A 10759-nucleotide genomic window follows, 5' to 3' on the forward strand; every position below is an offset into this window, starting at 1 on the left:
AGGGTCCTGAACAAGGGCATGGCTCCTGCACCAACCAATGACTGGATAAGTTAACTGTCATCAGTCAGTCATTTTCTACCGCTTCTTCCATAGTGGGTTGCGGGAAAGCTGGTACCTATCTCCAGCAGTCTATGGGTGGGAGGCAGGGTACACCCTGTCCAGGGTGTACACACAGAAACACACAGGACAAACAACCATGCACACATTCATACATGCCTAAGGGCAATTTAGAGATGTAGGACCATTCTCCCTTACCGATAATGAAGTGTGGAACTCTGTAGGAAGTTTGGTCAGCCAGATTTAGCTGCTTGGTGACATCTAGTGGAAGCTGCAGGAGACTGCCTGTAAATGTGAACTTTGCATCATATGCAGGGTTCATGAAAGGAACCACATCCTGAGGGGGATCTGGAAAACCTCAGTATTACCTCAAATATCCCTAAATCTGTAATCCAGTTATATGATGCTGTTCCTTTAAAGACATTTTACATGGATTAAATTAAACAAAGAAAACACTGAACCAAAACTCAGGTTTATGGATTACATTGTGTTAATATTCATTCAGCTACTTAATATTATTTAATTATTGGTTATTTGGAGAAAAAAATAAAAGGAAAGTTTTAAATCTAGAGGGTTAAACAGATTTATTAGATGGAAACCTGACAGATATTGTCTTTCATCTTTCTCACATAAAACACATCTCCTGAAAATTGGTGGAAGTCCATTCATACTTTTATTTCTTCTCAGCTTACACAGTTTATCCTGAAACCCCTATGTAGAATCTAAAATGTACAGATCCTACATATTCAGGATAATTAATACAAACTGAACACATTCAAACAAATTCCTTGTAATTCATCGTTTAATGAATGAAACCAAATCATAATTCAACAGCAAAGTATTTGTTCTACATAAACAAAAACAGAAAATGTTGTTACATAAGTTTCTCAGTGCTGGATCTCACTTCACAAGTGAGATCAGGCCTTTAATTGCTGAATAAGGTCGTTGAGAGCCAAATCAGGTTGTTATTAACTGATTCGGGTCCTTGTCAAAAAAGCTCAGAAGTACCCAGTGGGGTTGCTCTTGTCACACATCTGGACGTGGATGTGCGAGGTGATTCCAGGGTAAACTGTCTGCATGGGCAACATGGTTCCGATCTTTTCACCCTTCTTCAGTGATCCGGAGGTTTTGTCTGGTCTGACGTAGAACAGCTTGAAGCAGAGACCTACAGGATATCAGAAGCACAGAATTAGAACCAGGATCCCTAACATGCTCAGGAATGAGTATGTGTGATAGACCTACCTGCTCCACTTAGGTTGATGCCATTATTGATGGCGGACTTGTTGGGGTCGGTGTAGACTGTGACTTTTCCGTGTAGTGTCACATCAAATGGAGCGTAGACGGTCGATCCATCGCTGCATACGATGTCCAGACCTTTGTGGAGTCTGCCTCCCCTGAAAGCAGCAAATGTCCAACAGTTAACAGCTACCTCAGGCATCCAAGGGTACATTCACAAAGCTGTTTTGGGGGACTTAATGTGTACAAACGTTAGTTTGCACATGCTTCTATTTCTGAATCCAGATGTAGAGGCAGATCACATTTGAGAAAGCATCTTTGCAGTATATATATATATATATATATATATATATATATATATATCAAATGTTTTAGAACCACTTTCTCATTTAATTGTTTTCTCTATGTTTATGACTATTTACATTATACGTAGATTCTCACTGAAGGCATTTAGTACAGTGAATGAACACATAGGCAGTTATGTAGCAAACAAAAAATTGTAAAAGACCTTTAAATATGTTTCATAGATTACATTCCTTAAAGTAGACATCCCTTTGCTGTGATGACTAAAATATTAACCTTTGGCCATCTCTCAATGCACCTCTGGGAAGTTCTTTCAAGACTCATTGGAAAACCATTTCAGGTAACCACCTCATGAAGTTCATGAAGAGAATAAGGTTGCAAAACAGTAATCAAAGCAAAGGGTGGCTATTTTGAAGAATCTAAAATATAAAAATGTCTACAGTTATTTCACACTTTTTGTTTTCTACATAATTCCAAGTGTGATTATTAGTTTTGTTGCCTTTGGTGAGAATCTACAATTTAAATAGTCATCCTGCCACTTTATTAGGTGCACATTGCTAGTACTAGGTTGGACCCCATTTTGCCTTCTGAACTGCCTTAATCCTTAGTGGCATAGATTCAACAAGGTACTGGAAACATTCCTCAGAGAGTTCGGTCCATATTGACATGATAGCATCACACAGATGCTGCAGATTTGTCGGCTGCACATCCATGATGCAAATCTCCAGTTCCTCCACATCCCAAAGCTGCTCTATTGGATTCATATCTAGTGACTTTGGAAGCCATTTGAGTCCTGTGAACTCATTGTCATGTTGAAGAAACCAGTCTGAGATGGTTCGTGCTTTATGACATGGCACGTTATCCTGCTGGAAGTAACCATCAGAAGATGGTTACTTACATTTACTCAGGTAGACTGTGGCATTGACACAATGCTCAGTTGGTGCTAAGGGGCCCAAAGTGTGCCAAGAAAATATCCCCCACACCATTACACCACCACCAGCCTGAACCGTTGATACAAGGCAGGATGGATCCATGCTTTCATGTTGTTGATGCCAAATTCTGACCCTAACATCTGAATGTCGCAGCAGAAATCGAGACTCATCAGACCAGGCAACGTTTTTCCAATCTTCTATTGTCCAATTTTGGTGAACCTGTGTGAGTTGTAGCCTCAGTTTCCTGTTGTTAGCTGACAGGAGTGGCACCCGGTGTGGTCTTCTGCTGCTGTAGCCCATCCGCCTCAAGTTTGGACGTGTTGTGCGTTCAGAGATGATCTTCTGCATGCCTTGGTTGTAACGAGTGGTTATTTGAGTTACTGTTGCCTTTCTATCAGCTCGAACCAGTCTGGCCATTCTCCTCTGACCACTAGCATCAACAAGGCATTTCTGCTCATAAAACTGCCGCTCACTAGATATTTTCTCTTTTTCGGACCATTCTCTGTAAACCCTAGAGATGGAAGAGCGTGAAAATCCCAGTAGATTAGCAGTTTCTGAAATACTCAGACCAGCCTGTCTGGCACCAACAACCATCCCACGATCAAAGTCACTGAAATCACCTTTCTTCACCATCCTGATGCTCTGTTTGAACTGCAGCAGATCATCTTGACCATGTCAACATGCCTAAATGCATTGAGTTGCTGCCATGTGATTGGCTAATTAGAAATTTGCGTTAACGAGCAGTTGGACAGGTGTACCCAAATAAAGTGGCTGGTAAGTGTATATTGTATATATATATATACACAGTACAGACTAAAAGTTTGAACACACCTTCTCATTCAAAGAGTTGTCTTTATTTTCATGACTATGAATATTGTAGCTTCACACTGAAGGCATCAAAACTATGAATTAACACATGTGGAATTATATACTGAACAAAAAAGTGTGAAACAACTGAAAATATGTCTTATATTCTAGGTTCTTCAAAGTAGCCACCTTTTGCTTTGATTACTGCTCCGCACACTCTTGGCATTCTGTTGATGAGCTTCAAGAGGTAGTCACCTGAAATGGTTTTCACTTCACAGGTGTGCCCTGTCAGGTTTAATAAGTGGGATTTCAAGCCTTATAAATGGGGTTGGGACCATCAGTTGTGTTGTGTAGGAGGTGGATACAGTACACAGCTGATACTCCTACTGAATTGACTGTTAGAATTTGTATTATGGCAAGAAAAAAGCAGCTAAGTAAAGAAAAACGAGTGGCCATCATTACTTTAAGAAATGAAGGTCAGTCAGTCCGAACAGTTGGGAAAACTCTGAAAGTGTCCCCAAGTCCAGTCGCAAAAACCATCAAGCGCTACAAAGAAACTGACTCACATGAGGACCGCCCCAAGAAAGGAAGACCAAGAGTCACCTCTGCTGCGGACGATAAGTTAATCCGAGTCACCAGCCTCAGAAATCGCAGGTTAACAGCAGCTCTGATTAGAGAACAGGTCAATGCCACACAGAGTTCTAGCAGCAGACACATCTCTAGAACAATTGTTAAGAGGAGACTGTGTGAATCAGGATCTTCGTGTTAAAATAGTTGCTAGGAAACCACTGCTGAGGACAGGCAACAAGCAGAAGAGACTTGTTTGGGATAAAGAACACAAGGAATGGACATTAGACCCGATAATTTAGATTTTTCTGTCTAACAACAAATCTAAATTATCAAGCCCTGCAATGGGCTGGCGACCTGTCCAGGGTGTACCCCGCCTCCTGCCCATAGACTGCTGGAGATAGGCACCAGCTCCCCCGTGACCCATTATGGAAGAAGCGATAGAAAATGACTGACTGACTGATGTTTCTATCTATTATCACACCTAAACATTTATATTCAAGAGATTTACCACAACTCCCTCTACCATATGTATGCTGACAACAAACAACTATATATATATCTCTTTATATGTATATATATATATATATATATATATATATATATTTTCTTTTTTTTTTTTTTCACTGTATCACTAGCCCACTACAGTGACTGATTCTGTCAAAACAGTAGTGTCCCCCCATACTTTCTTACTTTATTATTATTGTAATTAATAATCACAATAATAATAAAGTTAAAAAAAAATCCCCAACGACCACTTTTGCATCTGCAGTGTTTGTGAATGAGGGGAGAGCAACTGCAACATGATGCCAAAGGTGCAAATTCCTCCTATCTGCTGGACCTAATGGGAATGTTTGCTCCAGCATCTATTTAGTGCTATCTGCTTTGTGACAACAGTGCAGAAATAAAGCAAACAGAGAAAGCCACACACTGTAATCTTTGTCTTACCGACTCGCTCCATAGTTTCCTTGGCCAAAGGGATCTGATGTCCTCCTTCTATTGGTTGGGTTTCCATTACAGAGCTGACCAAACTTCACGCCATCACAGACCCACAACACAGCTGCAAACACAGAAACGTTTAGCTAGAGGATCTTAAGCAGTTTAGTTGAACATAGCTGAGGTTCTGCTGGATCAGCACCACTGTTAAGCTTCTCTAACAGATGATACACTTGGGCTCGTCTTTCAGTGTTTATCCCTGTCTCTCCTAGACATAGCTACTGACTGAGATTCTACTGTGACTAACTGTATGCTCTCTTTAATCTTCTAGACTTGACAACTGGATCAGAGTTCATCTGCTTAGCTGCCTTTCTCTCCCAGATGAAGCCTTTAAAGGAGCTATAATCATTAATATTTCACTTTTCTTTCCTATAGAAAGTACTCCTGGATCAGCGCTTCTGTGTTCTTTTTGTGTCTCTGCTCTGTTCTCTCAAACCCCCAGTTGGTCGTGGCAGATGGCCGCTCACACTGAGCCTGGTTCTGCTGGAGGTTTCTTCCTGTTTAAAGGGAGTTTTCCACTCCACTACCCGCATGCTCAGTATGAGGGATTGCTGCAAAGTCAACGCCAGTGACTGTCCACTGTCTCTACATGCTCATCCAGGAGGAGTGAATGCTGCAAGTCACTGACTGGATGCAATCTGCTGGGTTTCCTTTGATAGAAAAGCTTTTAACCAATTTGAATAATAAGCTGAATCCTAATGCACCGTTTGATAGTTGGGATTAATTGGAATGTATTTACCTGACTTGAAATCTGTATGATTCAATTTAATTGACTTTGTAAGGTGGCTTGATAAGACGTGTTGTGAATTGGCGCTATATAAAAAAATGAATTGAATTGAATCAACTCCAGATTTTTGCCTGAACAGACCTGAAGAGCTAAAATCTGATGCTTGTTTAAAGGAAATAACTCAGCAGTGAAAGGGTTCCGCTGAATCATTTCAATCACTGCAATTTCGTCAATAGTCTTTTTTTTCTCTGCAAACAGATCCGGGCTGTACGTTCTCTGACGTGTTCATTTGATTTTTTTAAAACGGTAAAATATTGACTTTTTTACCTGTTTGCTGGTTTCAGTTAACACATTAAAATTTGCATTTCTTTTGTATCCAAACAACTAAAATTGAGACATGTTTACCAAAAAGAATGACAAACCGCAACAGCTTTTATCAGAAAATTTGTTTCTCACCCAGTAAAATGATGACCTGTCTCATGTTTGGATCTTGAGGTTTTGGATCCAGATGAAGAGCTTCTCTTTTTCGGCTGAGATTTTATAGGAGGAAGGCTGAACACAAACACTAGCAGAGGTTTTCAGTATTTCTCAACAGCAGAGAGAGTGTCTGTTGCAGCTCAAAGATTAGGTTGTTTGTGTTGCATCATTTTGTACAGAGTTTCCAGAATTTCATCAGAACTCAAAGCAATGAACTGTCTACTGTTGCTACATGCTTGTATAGGAGGAGGGATTGCTGCAAAGTTGTCACAAGATGTAGTCAGTTGGGTCTCCTTAGACAGAAACTATTTTCTAACTGACATAATAAACTGAATTGACTTTATATTTCTGTTTAAAAACTGGGACTGACTTGTTTTGTAAAGCTCCTTTAGAAGACATTTGATGTGACTCAGCGCTATTTAAAGAAGCTGAATCGAATGTATTTTCAGGTGGACAGGAATCAACTCTGGAAAACCCTAACCTTCTAAGCTTTATATCGCAAACTGTTTAATCATAGCAACACAAAGAGCAGATCAAAGTGCATACATAGTGTGGACTATTCTGTTGTGGAATTTTCTTATCAAGGTGGGTAGAAGTTGACTCATAACAAGAGAAAATCCGGACTTTGTCTTTATAAGTTTTATTCAAAGGCATTCAGCGTTTGAATGACTCTGTCACTGAGGTTAGTCAGTTAAGCAGAGCCCCGATCAACATTTACACACAGTATTTATACCAGAACATGACAGTGTTATCTCAACTTCAAAGAGTCTGTGTTTTATGACCCCAGACCCTTCTCGGGTTCAGAGGTGACAAAGTTATCTAGGAACCCATCTGACCTTCCCAACACATCATCCTAACTGTGGGTTTTAACAATTAAACTTCTGATAATGGCTTTTACTGCTTCCTCCTCTAACACAGATGTTCTGAGGAGTGAGGTAACCTAAAGGTCATACACCATGGAATGCTTAATAAAAGAATTTCCATCACAATTCACCGTCAGTTTATTTTAACATCAGCTCATATTTTAGGAGCAGTAGAAACAACTGCTGTTGTAGCATAGAGAGGAGGAACTCAGAGGCTCAGTTCTGAACTTCTGTTTCTAACAGAAAAATCTAAGACCAATTCTGAATTTACAAACATGCACCAGGCTACAATCTAAAAGAGACACTTTTTGTATTCTTTGCCCCCATTGCCTCCAGACCCTGGAAGTCAGTAAAAACAGTCCAGCTCTTCAGTCTTGCTTTTACATAATTTTCCTGTGTATAATAAAGGCCATTCCCCTTTTGATTTCACCCTTTCTGTTTTAGTACAGCTACATCTGTGTTCTACTTAAGAGCAAGAAGAATGGCTAGCGGCAGCAGCACCTGGCATGTCAGATGGGCTACATCATGAGTTATGACCTCCATGCCATCTGAGGTGTGACCACTGATATGTTTCACTGAAGCCTTTACAAACCATATTATTTTCAGGCCCTGTGACTATGGCCATGTCCAGGCATAACATTAACTGTTGCACAGGTATTTTTTAAGACAGAATTTTACCCCTTCCGTATAAAAAAAACCTCCATCCACATAAGACCGCCAAACAAAAAATTTAAAGCATGGTCCAAGTACACTTTACAAGATGAAATGCGGAAAACACGTGATGAGACACACCAAATAAAATATCAGAAGGTTGAACGACGTCAACTAAGGTTGTCTGGCCAATCCACACACTTGACGAGTTGACACTACAGCAGTTTTCAGCATTTGTGTCACAAGAGAGGACATGTTTACCAGGTGCATTGGGCAGTGGATGATGAGGGGTCAAAGTGACAAAAATCAACCTGGAATGACTTGAAGGTGTGAAATACTGAACATCATAAAGTTTAGTGCTGTAAAAACCAACATGTGATTACTTTTGTACGGCACTCAGTTTTACCATGTTCAGTGTTTCTCACCTTCAATTCCTTTCAAGTTAATTTTTGTTACTTTGACCCCTCATAGTGGTGGCATCAAATGAAGTCTTCTCCAAGAAATCTGCTGTGTCTTCCATTGGAGAATCGGGAATTGACATTGGGACTCCCAGGAAAGAATTCTTGGGCCAAGGGAATGCCATGATATGGCAGCCCAAACCATCACTGATCCACCCCCATGCTTCACTCTGGGCATGCAACAGTCTTTCACCAGTCTTGCTGTGTGTATTGGTGCATTGTCATCCTGATACACGGCACCGCCTTCAGGATACAATGTTTGAACCATTGGATGCACATGGTCCTCAAGAATGGTTCGGTAGTCCTTGGCAGTGACGCGTCCATCTAGCACAAGTATTGGGCCAAGGGAATGCCATGATATGGCAGCCCAAACCCTCACTGATCCACCCCCATGCTTCACTCTGGGCATGCAACAGTCTGGGTGGTACGCTTCTTTGGGGCTTCTCCACACCGTAACTCTCCCGGATGTGGGGAAAACAGTAAAGGTGGACTCATCAGAGAACAATACATGTTTCACATTGTCCACAGCTCAAGATTGGCGCTCCTTGCACCATTGAAACCGACGTTTGGCATTGGCATGATTGACCAAAGGTTTGGCTATAGCAACCCGACCGTGTATATTGACCCTGTGGAGCTCCCGACGGACAGTTCTGGTGGAAACAGGAGAGTTGAGGTGCACATTTAATTCTGCCGTGATTTGGGCAGCCGTGGTTTTATGTTTTTTGGATACAATCCGGGTTAGCACCCGAACATCCCTTTCAGACAGCTTCCTCTTGCGTCCACAGTTAATCCTGTTGGATGTGGTTCGTCCTTCTTGGTGGTATGCTGACATTACCCTGGATACCGTGGCTCTTGATACATCACAAAGACTTGCTGTCTTGGTCACAGATGCGCCAGCAAGACGTGCACCAACAATTTGTCCTCTTTTGAACTCTGGTAAGTCACCCATAATGTTGTGTGCATTTCAATATTTTGAGCAAAACTGTGTTCTTACCCTGCTAATTGAACCTTCACACTCTGCTCTTACTGGTGCAATGTACAATCAATGAAGACTGGCTACCAGGCTGGTCCAATTTAGCCATGAAACCTCCCACACTAAAATGACAGGTGTTTCAGTTTCATTGTCCAACCCCTGTAGATGTTAAGGTAAAACTATGCATTGCTTCTCAATTACATTATTGCAGATATTCTCACTTGATAATATCTGTTTTTCTAAAGGTGGCCTGTCGTTTGTGCTCCGAGTTGTTTCCTGAGTACTTTGTTCAAGTACCTGCCAGCACCTGTGGAGAAAGGTTTTCTTCCATTATTCACATCTAACGCATTTTTAATCACTGAATTTATTCTGGCATGGCATTAAACATTTGTTTGTTATAATTTTCATAGGAATTTCAATAATGAAGGCACCTCACCTTAAATCTTTACTTCCAGTAAAAGGCACACCACTGAACTGGACAATGACAAAAAACCTGCTGGTGAAGAACTGAAAGGGTGAGAAAACAGTGTAACAGGTATATCTAGACATGCAACTCTAGAAATAATGAAAATGTACTAACGTGTATGGGTGTTACCTGGTTGCATACAATCTTCACAGCTTCAGGGCTTTACATGATGTTTGCTGTACATTATAACATATGTGCTTTATTTGAAATCCTTAATGTATTAATCCATGTTTTCTTTCAGTTATAGAAATAATATCAGGTGCTGAAGCCAATTTATTTCAATTTCCAGGAGGGAGTACAGAGAAAACCCCAATTACTCAATCACCAAGTACCATAAAGATAATTTAAAATATGTAGAATTATTTTCTGCAATGTCACTTATATGTGTATTATATAGTATTTATGTAATAATACAATTTACTCCTGCAGGATGGCTGGAGATTATTGCAGTGAGCATTACACAATGTGGTCCTCCACCTAACGTTTTCAGGGAGTGGTGCTTTTGCTACATCTCCACTGGGGAGATTGACAAAGACATGATTTCCAAAGATGATGTGACTGATTCAGAGCTCAGACAGCTTAGGGAAGAGGTTTTTGTACATACAGTACTTCCGGAAAGAATTCACAGTGCTGCAGTTGTTCCACATTTAGTTACATTCCAGCCTTTTTCAAATCATATCAAATTAATCTCTTCTCAAAATTTTGACAATGAGAAAGATTGTTGCAAATTTATTACAAAATGTATGTAGGTATTGACAGCCTTTGCTTAATACTTTGATTCACCTTTGGCAGCAATTACAGCCTCAAGCCTTTATGAATAGCGTAATTCCTATCTCTAGGCAGTTGTGCCCATTCTTTGTTGCAGTACATCTCAAGCTCCGTCAGGTTGGATGAGAGATGTCTGTTCAGCCCTTTTCAGATCTCTCCAGAGATGTTCAAACAGATTAAATCCTTGACTATGGCTTGGCCACTCCAGGACATTCAGACTGGTTCTGAAGACTCTCCTTTGGGGTCTTAGCTGTGTGCTTTGGGTCATTGCCCTGTTTAAAAATAAACCGTCGCCCCATTCTGAGGTCAAGATCGCTCTGGCACAGGTTTTCATCCAGGATGTCTCTGTACATTGATGCATACATCTTTCCTTCTATCCTGACTAGTCTGCCAGTTCCTGTGGCTGAAAAACATCCCCATAGCATGATGCTGCCATCCATTGAAGCGTCACTCGTGAGAATAGTCCCACTCCAGCCTG

At 40.7% G+C, this 10759-nt stretch overlaps 1 protein-coding gene across 1 annotated transcript; it reads right to left on the reverse strand.

The window, feature by feature from the left end:
• Positions 1-841: 841 nt before the first annotated feature.
• On the reverse strand, positions 842-6235 carry lect2.1 (leukocyte cell derived chemotaxin 2, tandem duplicate 1). The gene is made up of 4 exons (XM_047376927.1): positions 6082-6235; positions 4851-4962; positions 1300-1451; positions 842-1222 (listed from the first exon to the last, which is right to left on the reverse strand). Exons 1-4 carry the CDS (start codon positions 6104-6106, stop codon positions 1056-1058), a joined length of 456 nt encoding a protein of 151 aa, XP_047232883.1. The 5' UTR covers positions 6107-6235; the 3' UTR covers positions 842-1055.
• Positions 6236-10759: the final 4524 nt, after the last annotated feature.

The sequence above is a fragment of the Girardinichthys multiradiatus genome, chromosome 10, assembly GCF_021462225.1.
Source record: "Girardinichthys multiradiatus isolate DD_20200921_A chromosome 10, DD_fGirMul_XY1, whole genome shotgun sequence".
NCBI classification, from domain to species: Eukaryota; Metazoa; Chordata; class Actinopteri; order Cyprinodontiformes; family Goodeidae; genus Girardinichthys; species Girardinichthys multiradiatus.

What these genes read in the sequence shown, in the direction of transcription:
- lect2.1 (XM_047376927.1), bottom strand. Translation starts at nt 6,106, where the DNA reads ATGAGACAGGTCATCATTTTACTGG. An exon ending in ACAGGTCATCATTTTACTGG is followed by an intron (nt 4,963 to 6,081) that starts GTGAGAAACAAA and finishes CTGTGTTTGCAG; the next exon opens with CTGTGTTGTGGGTCTGTGAT. An exon ending in GGAAACTATGGAGCGAGTCG is followed by an intron (nt 1,452 to 4,850) that starts GTAAGACAAAGA and finishes TGCTGCTTTCAG; the next exon opens with GGGAGGCAGACTCCACAAAG.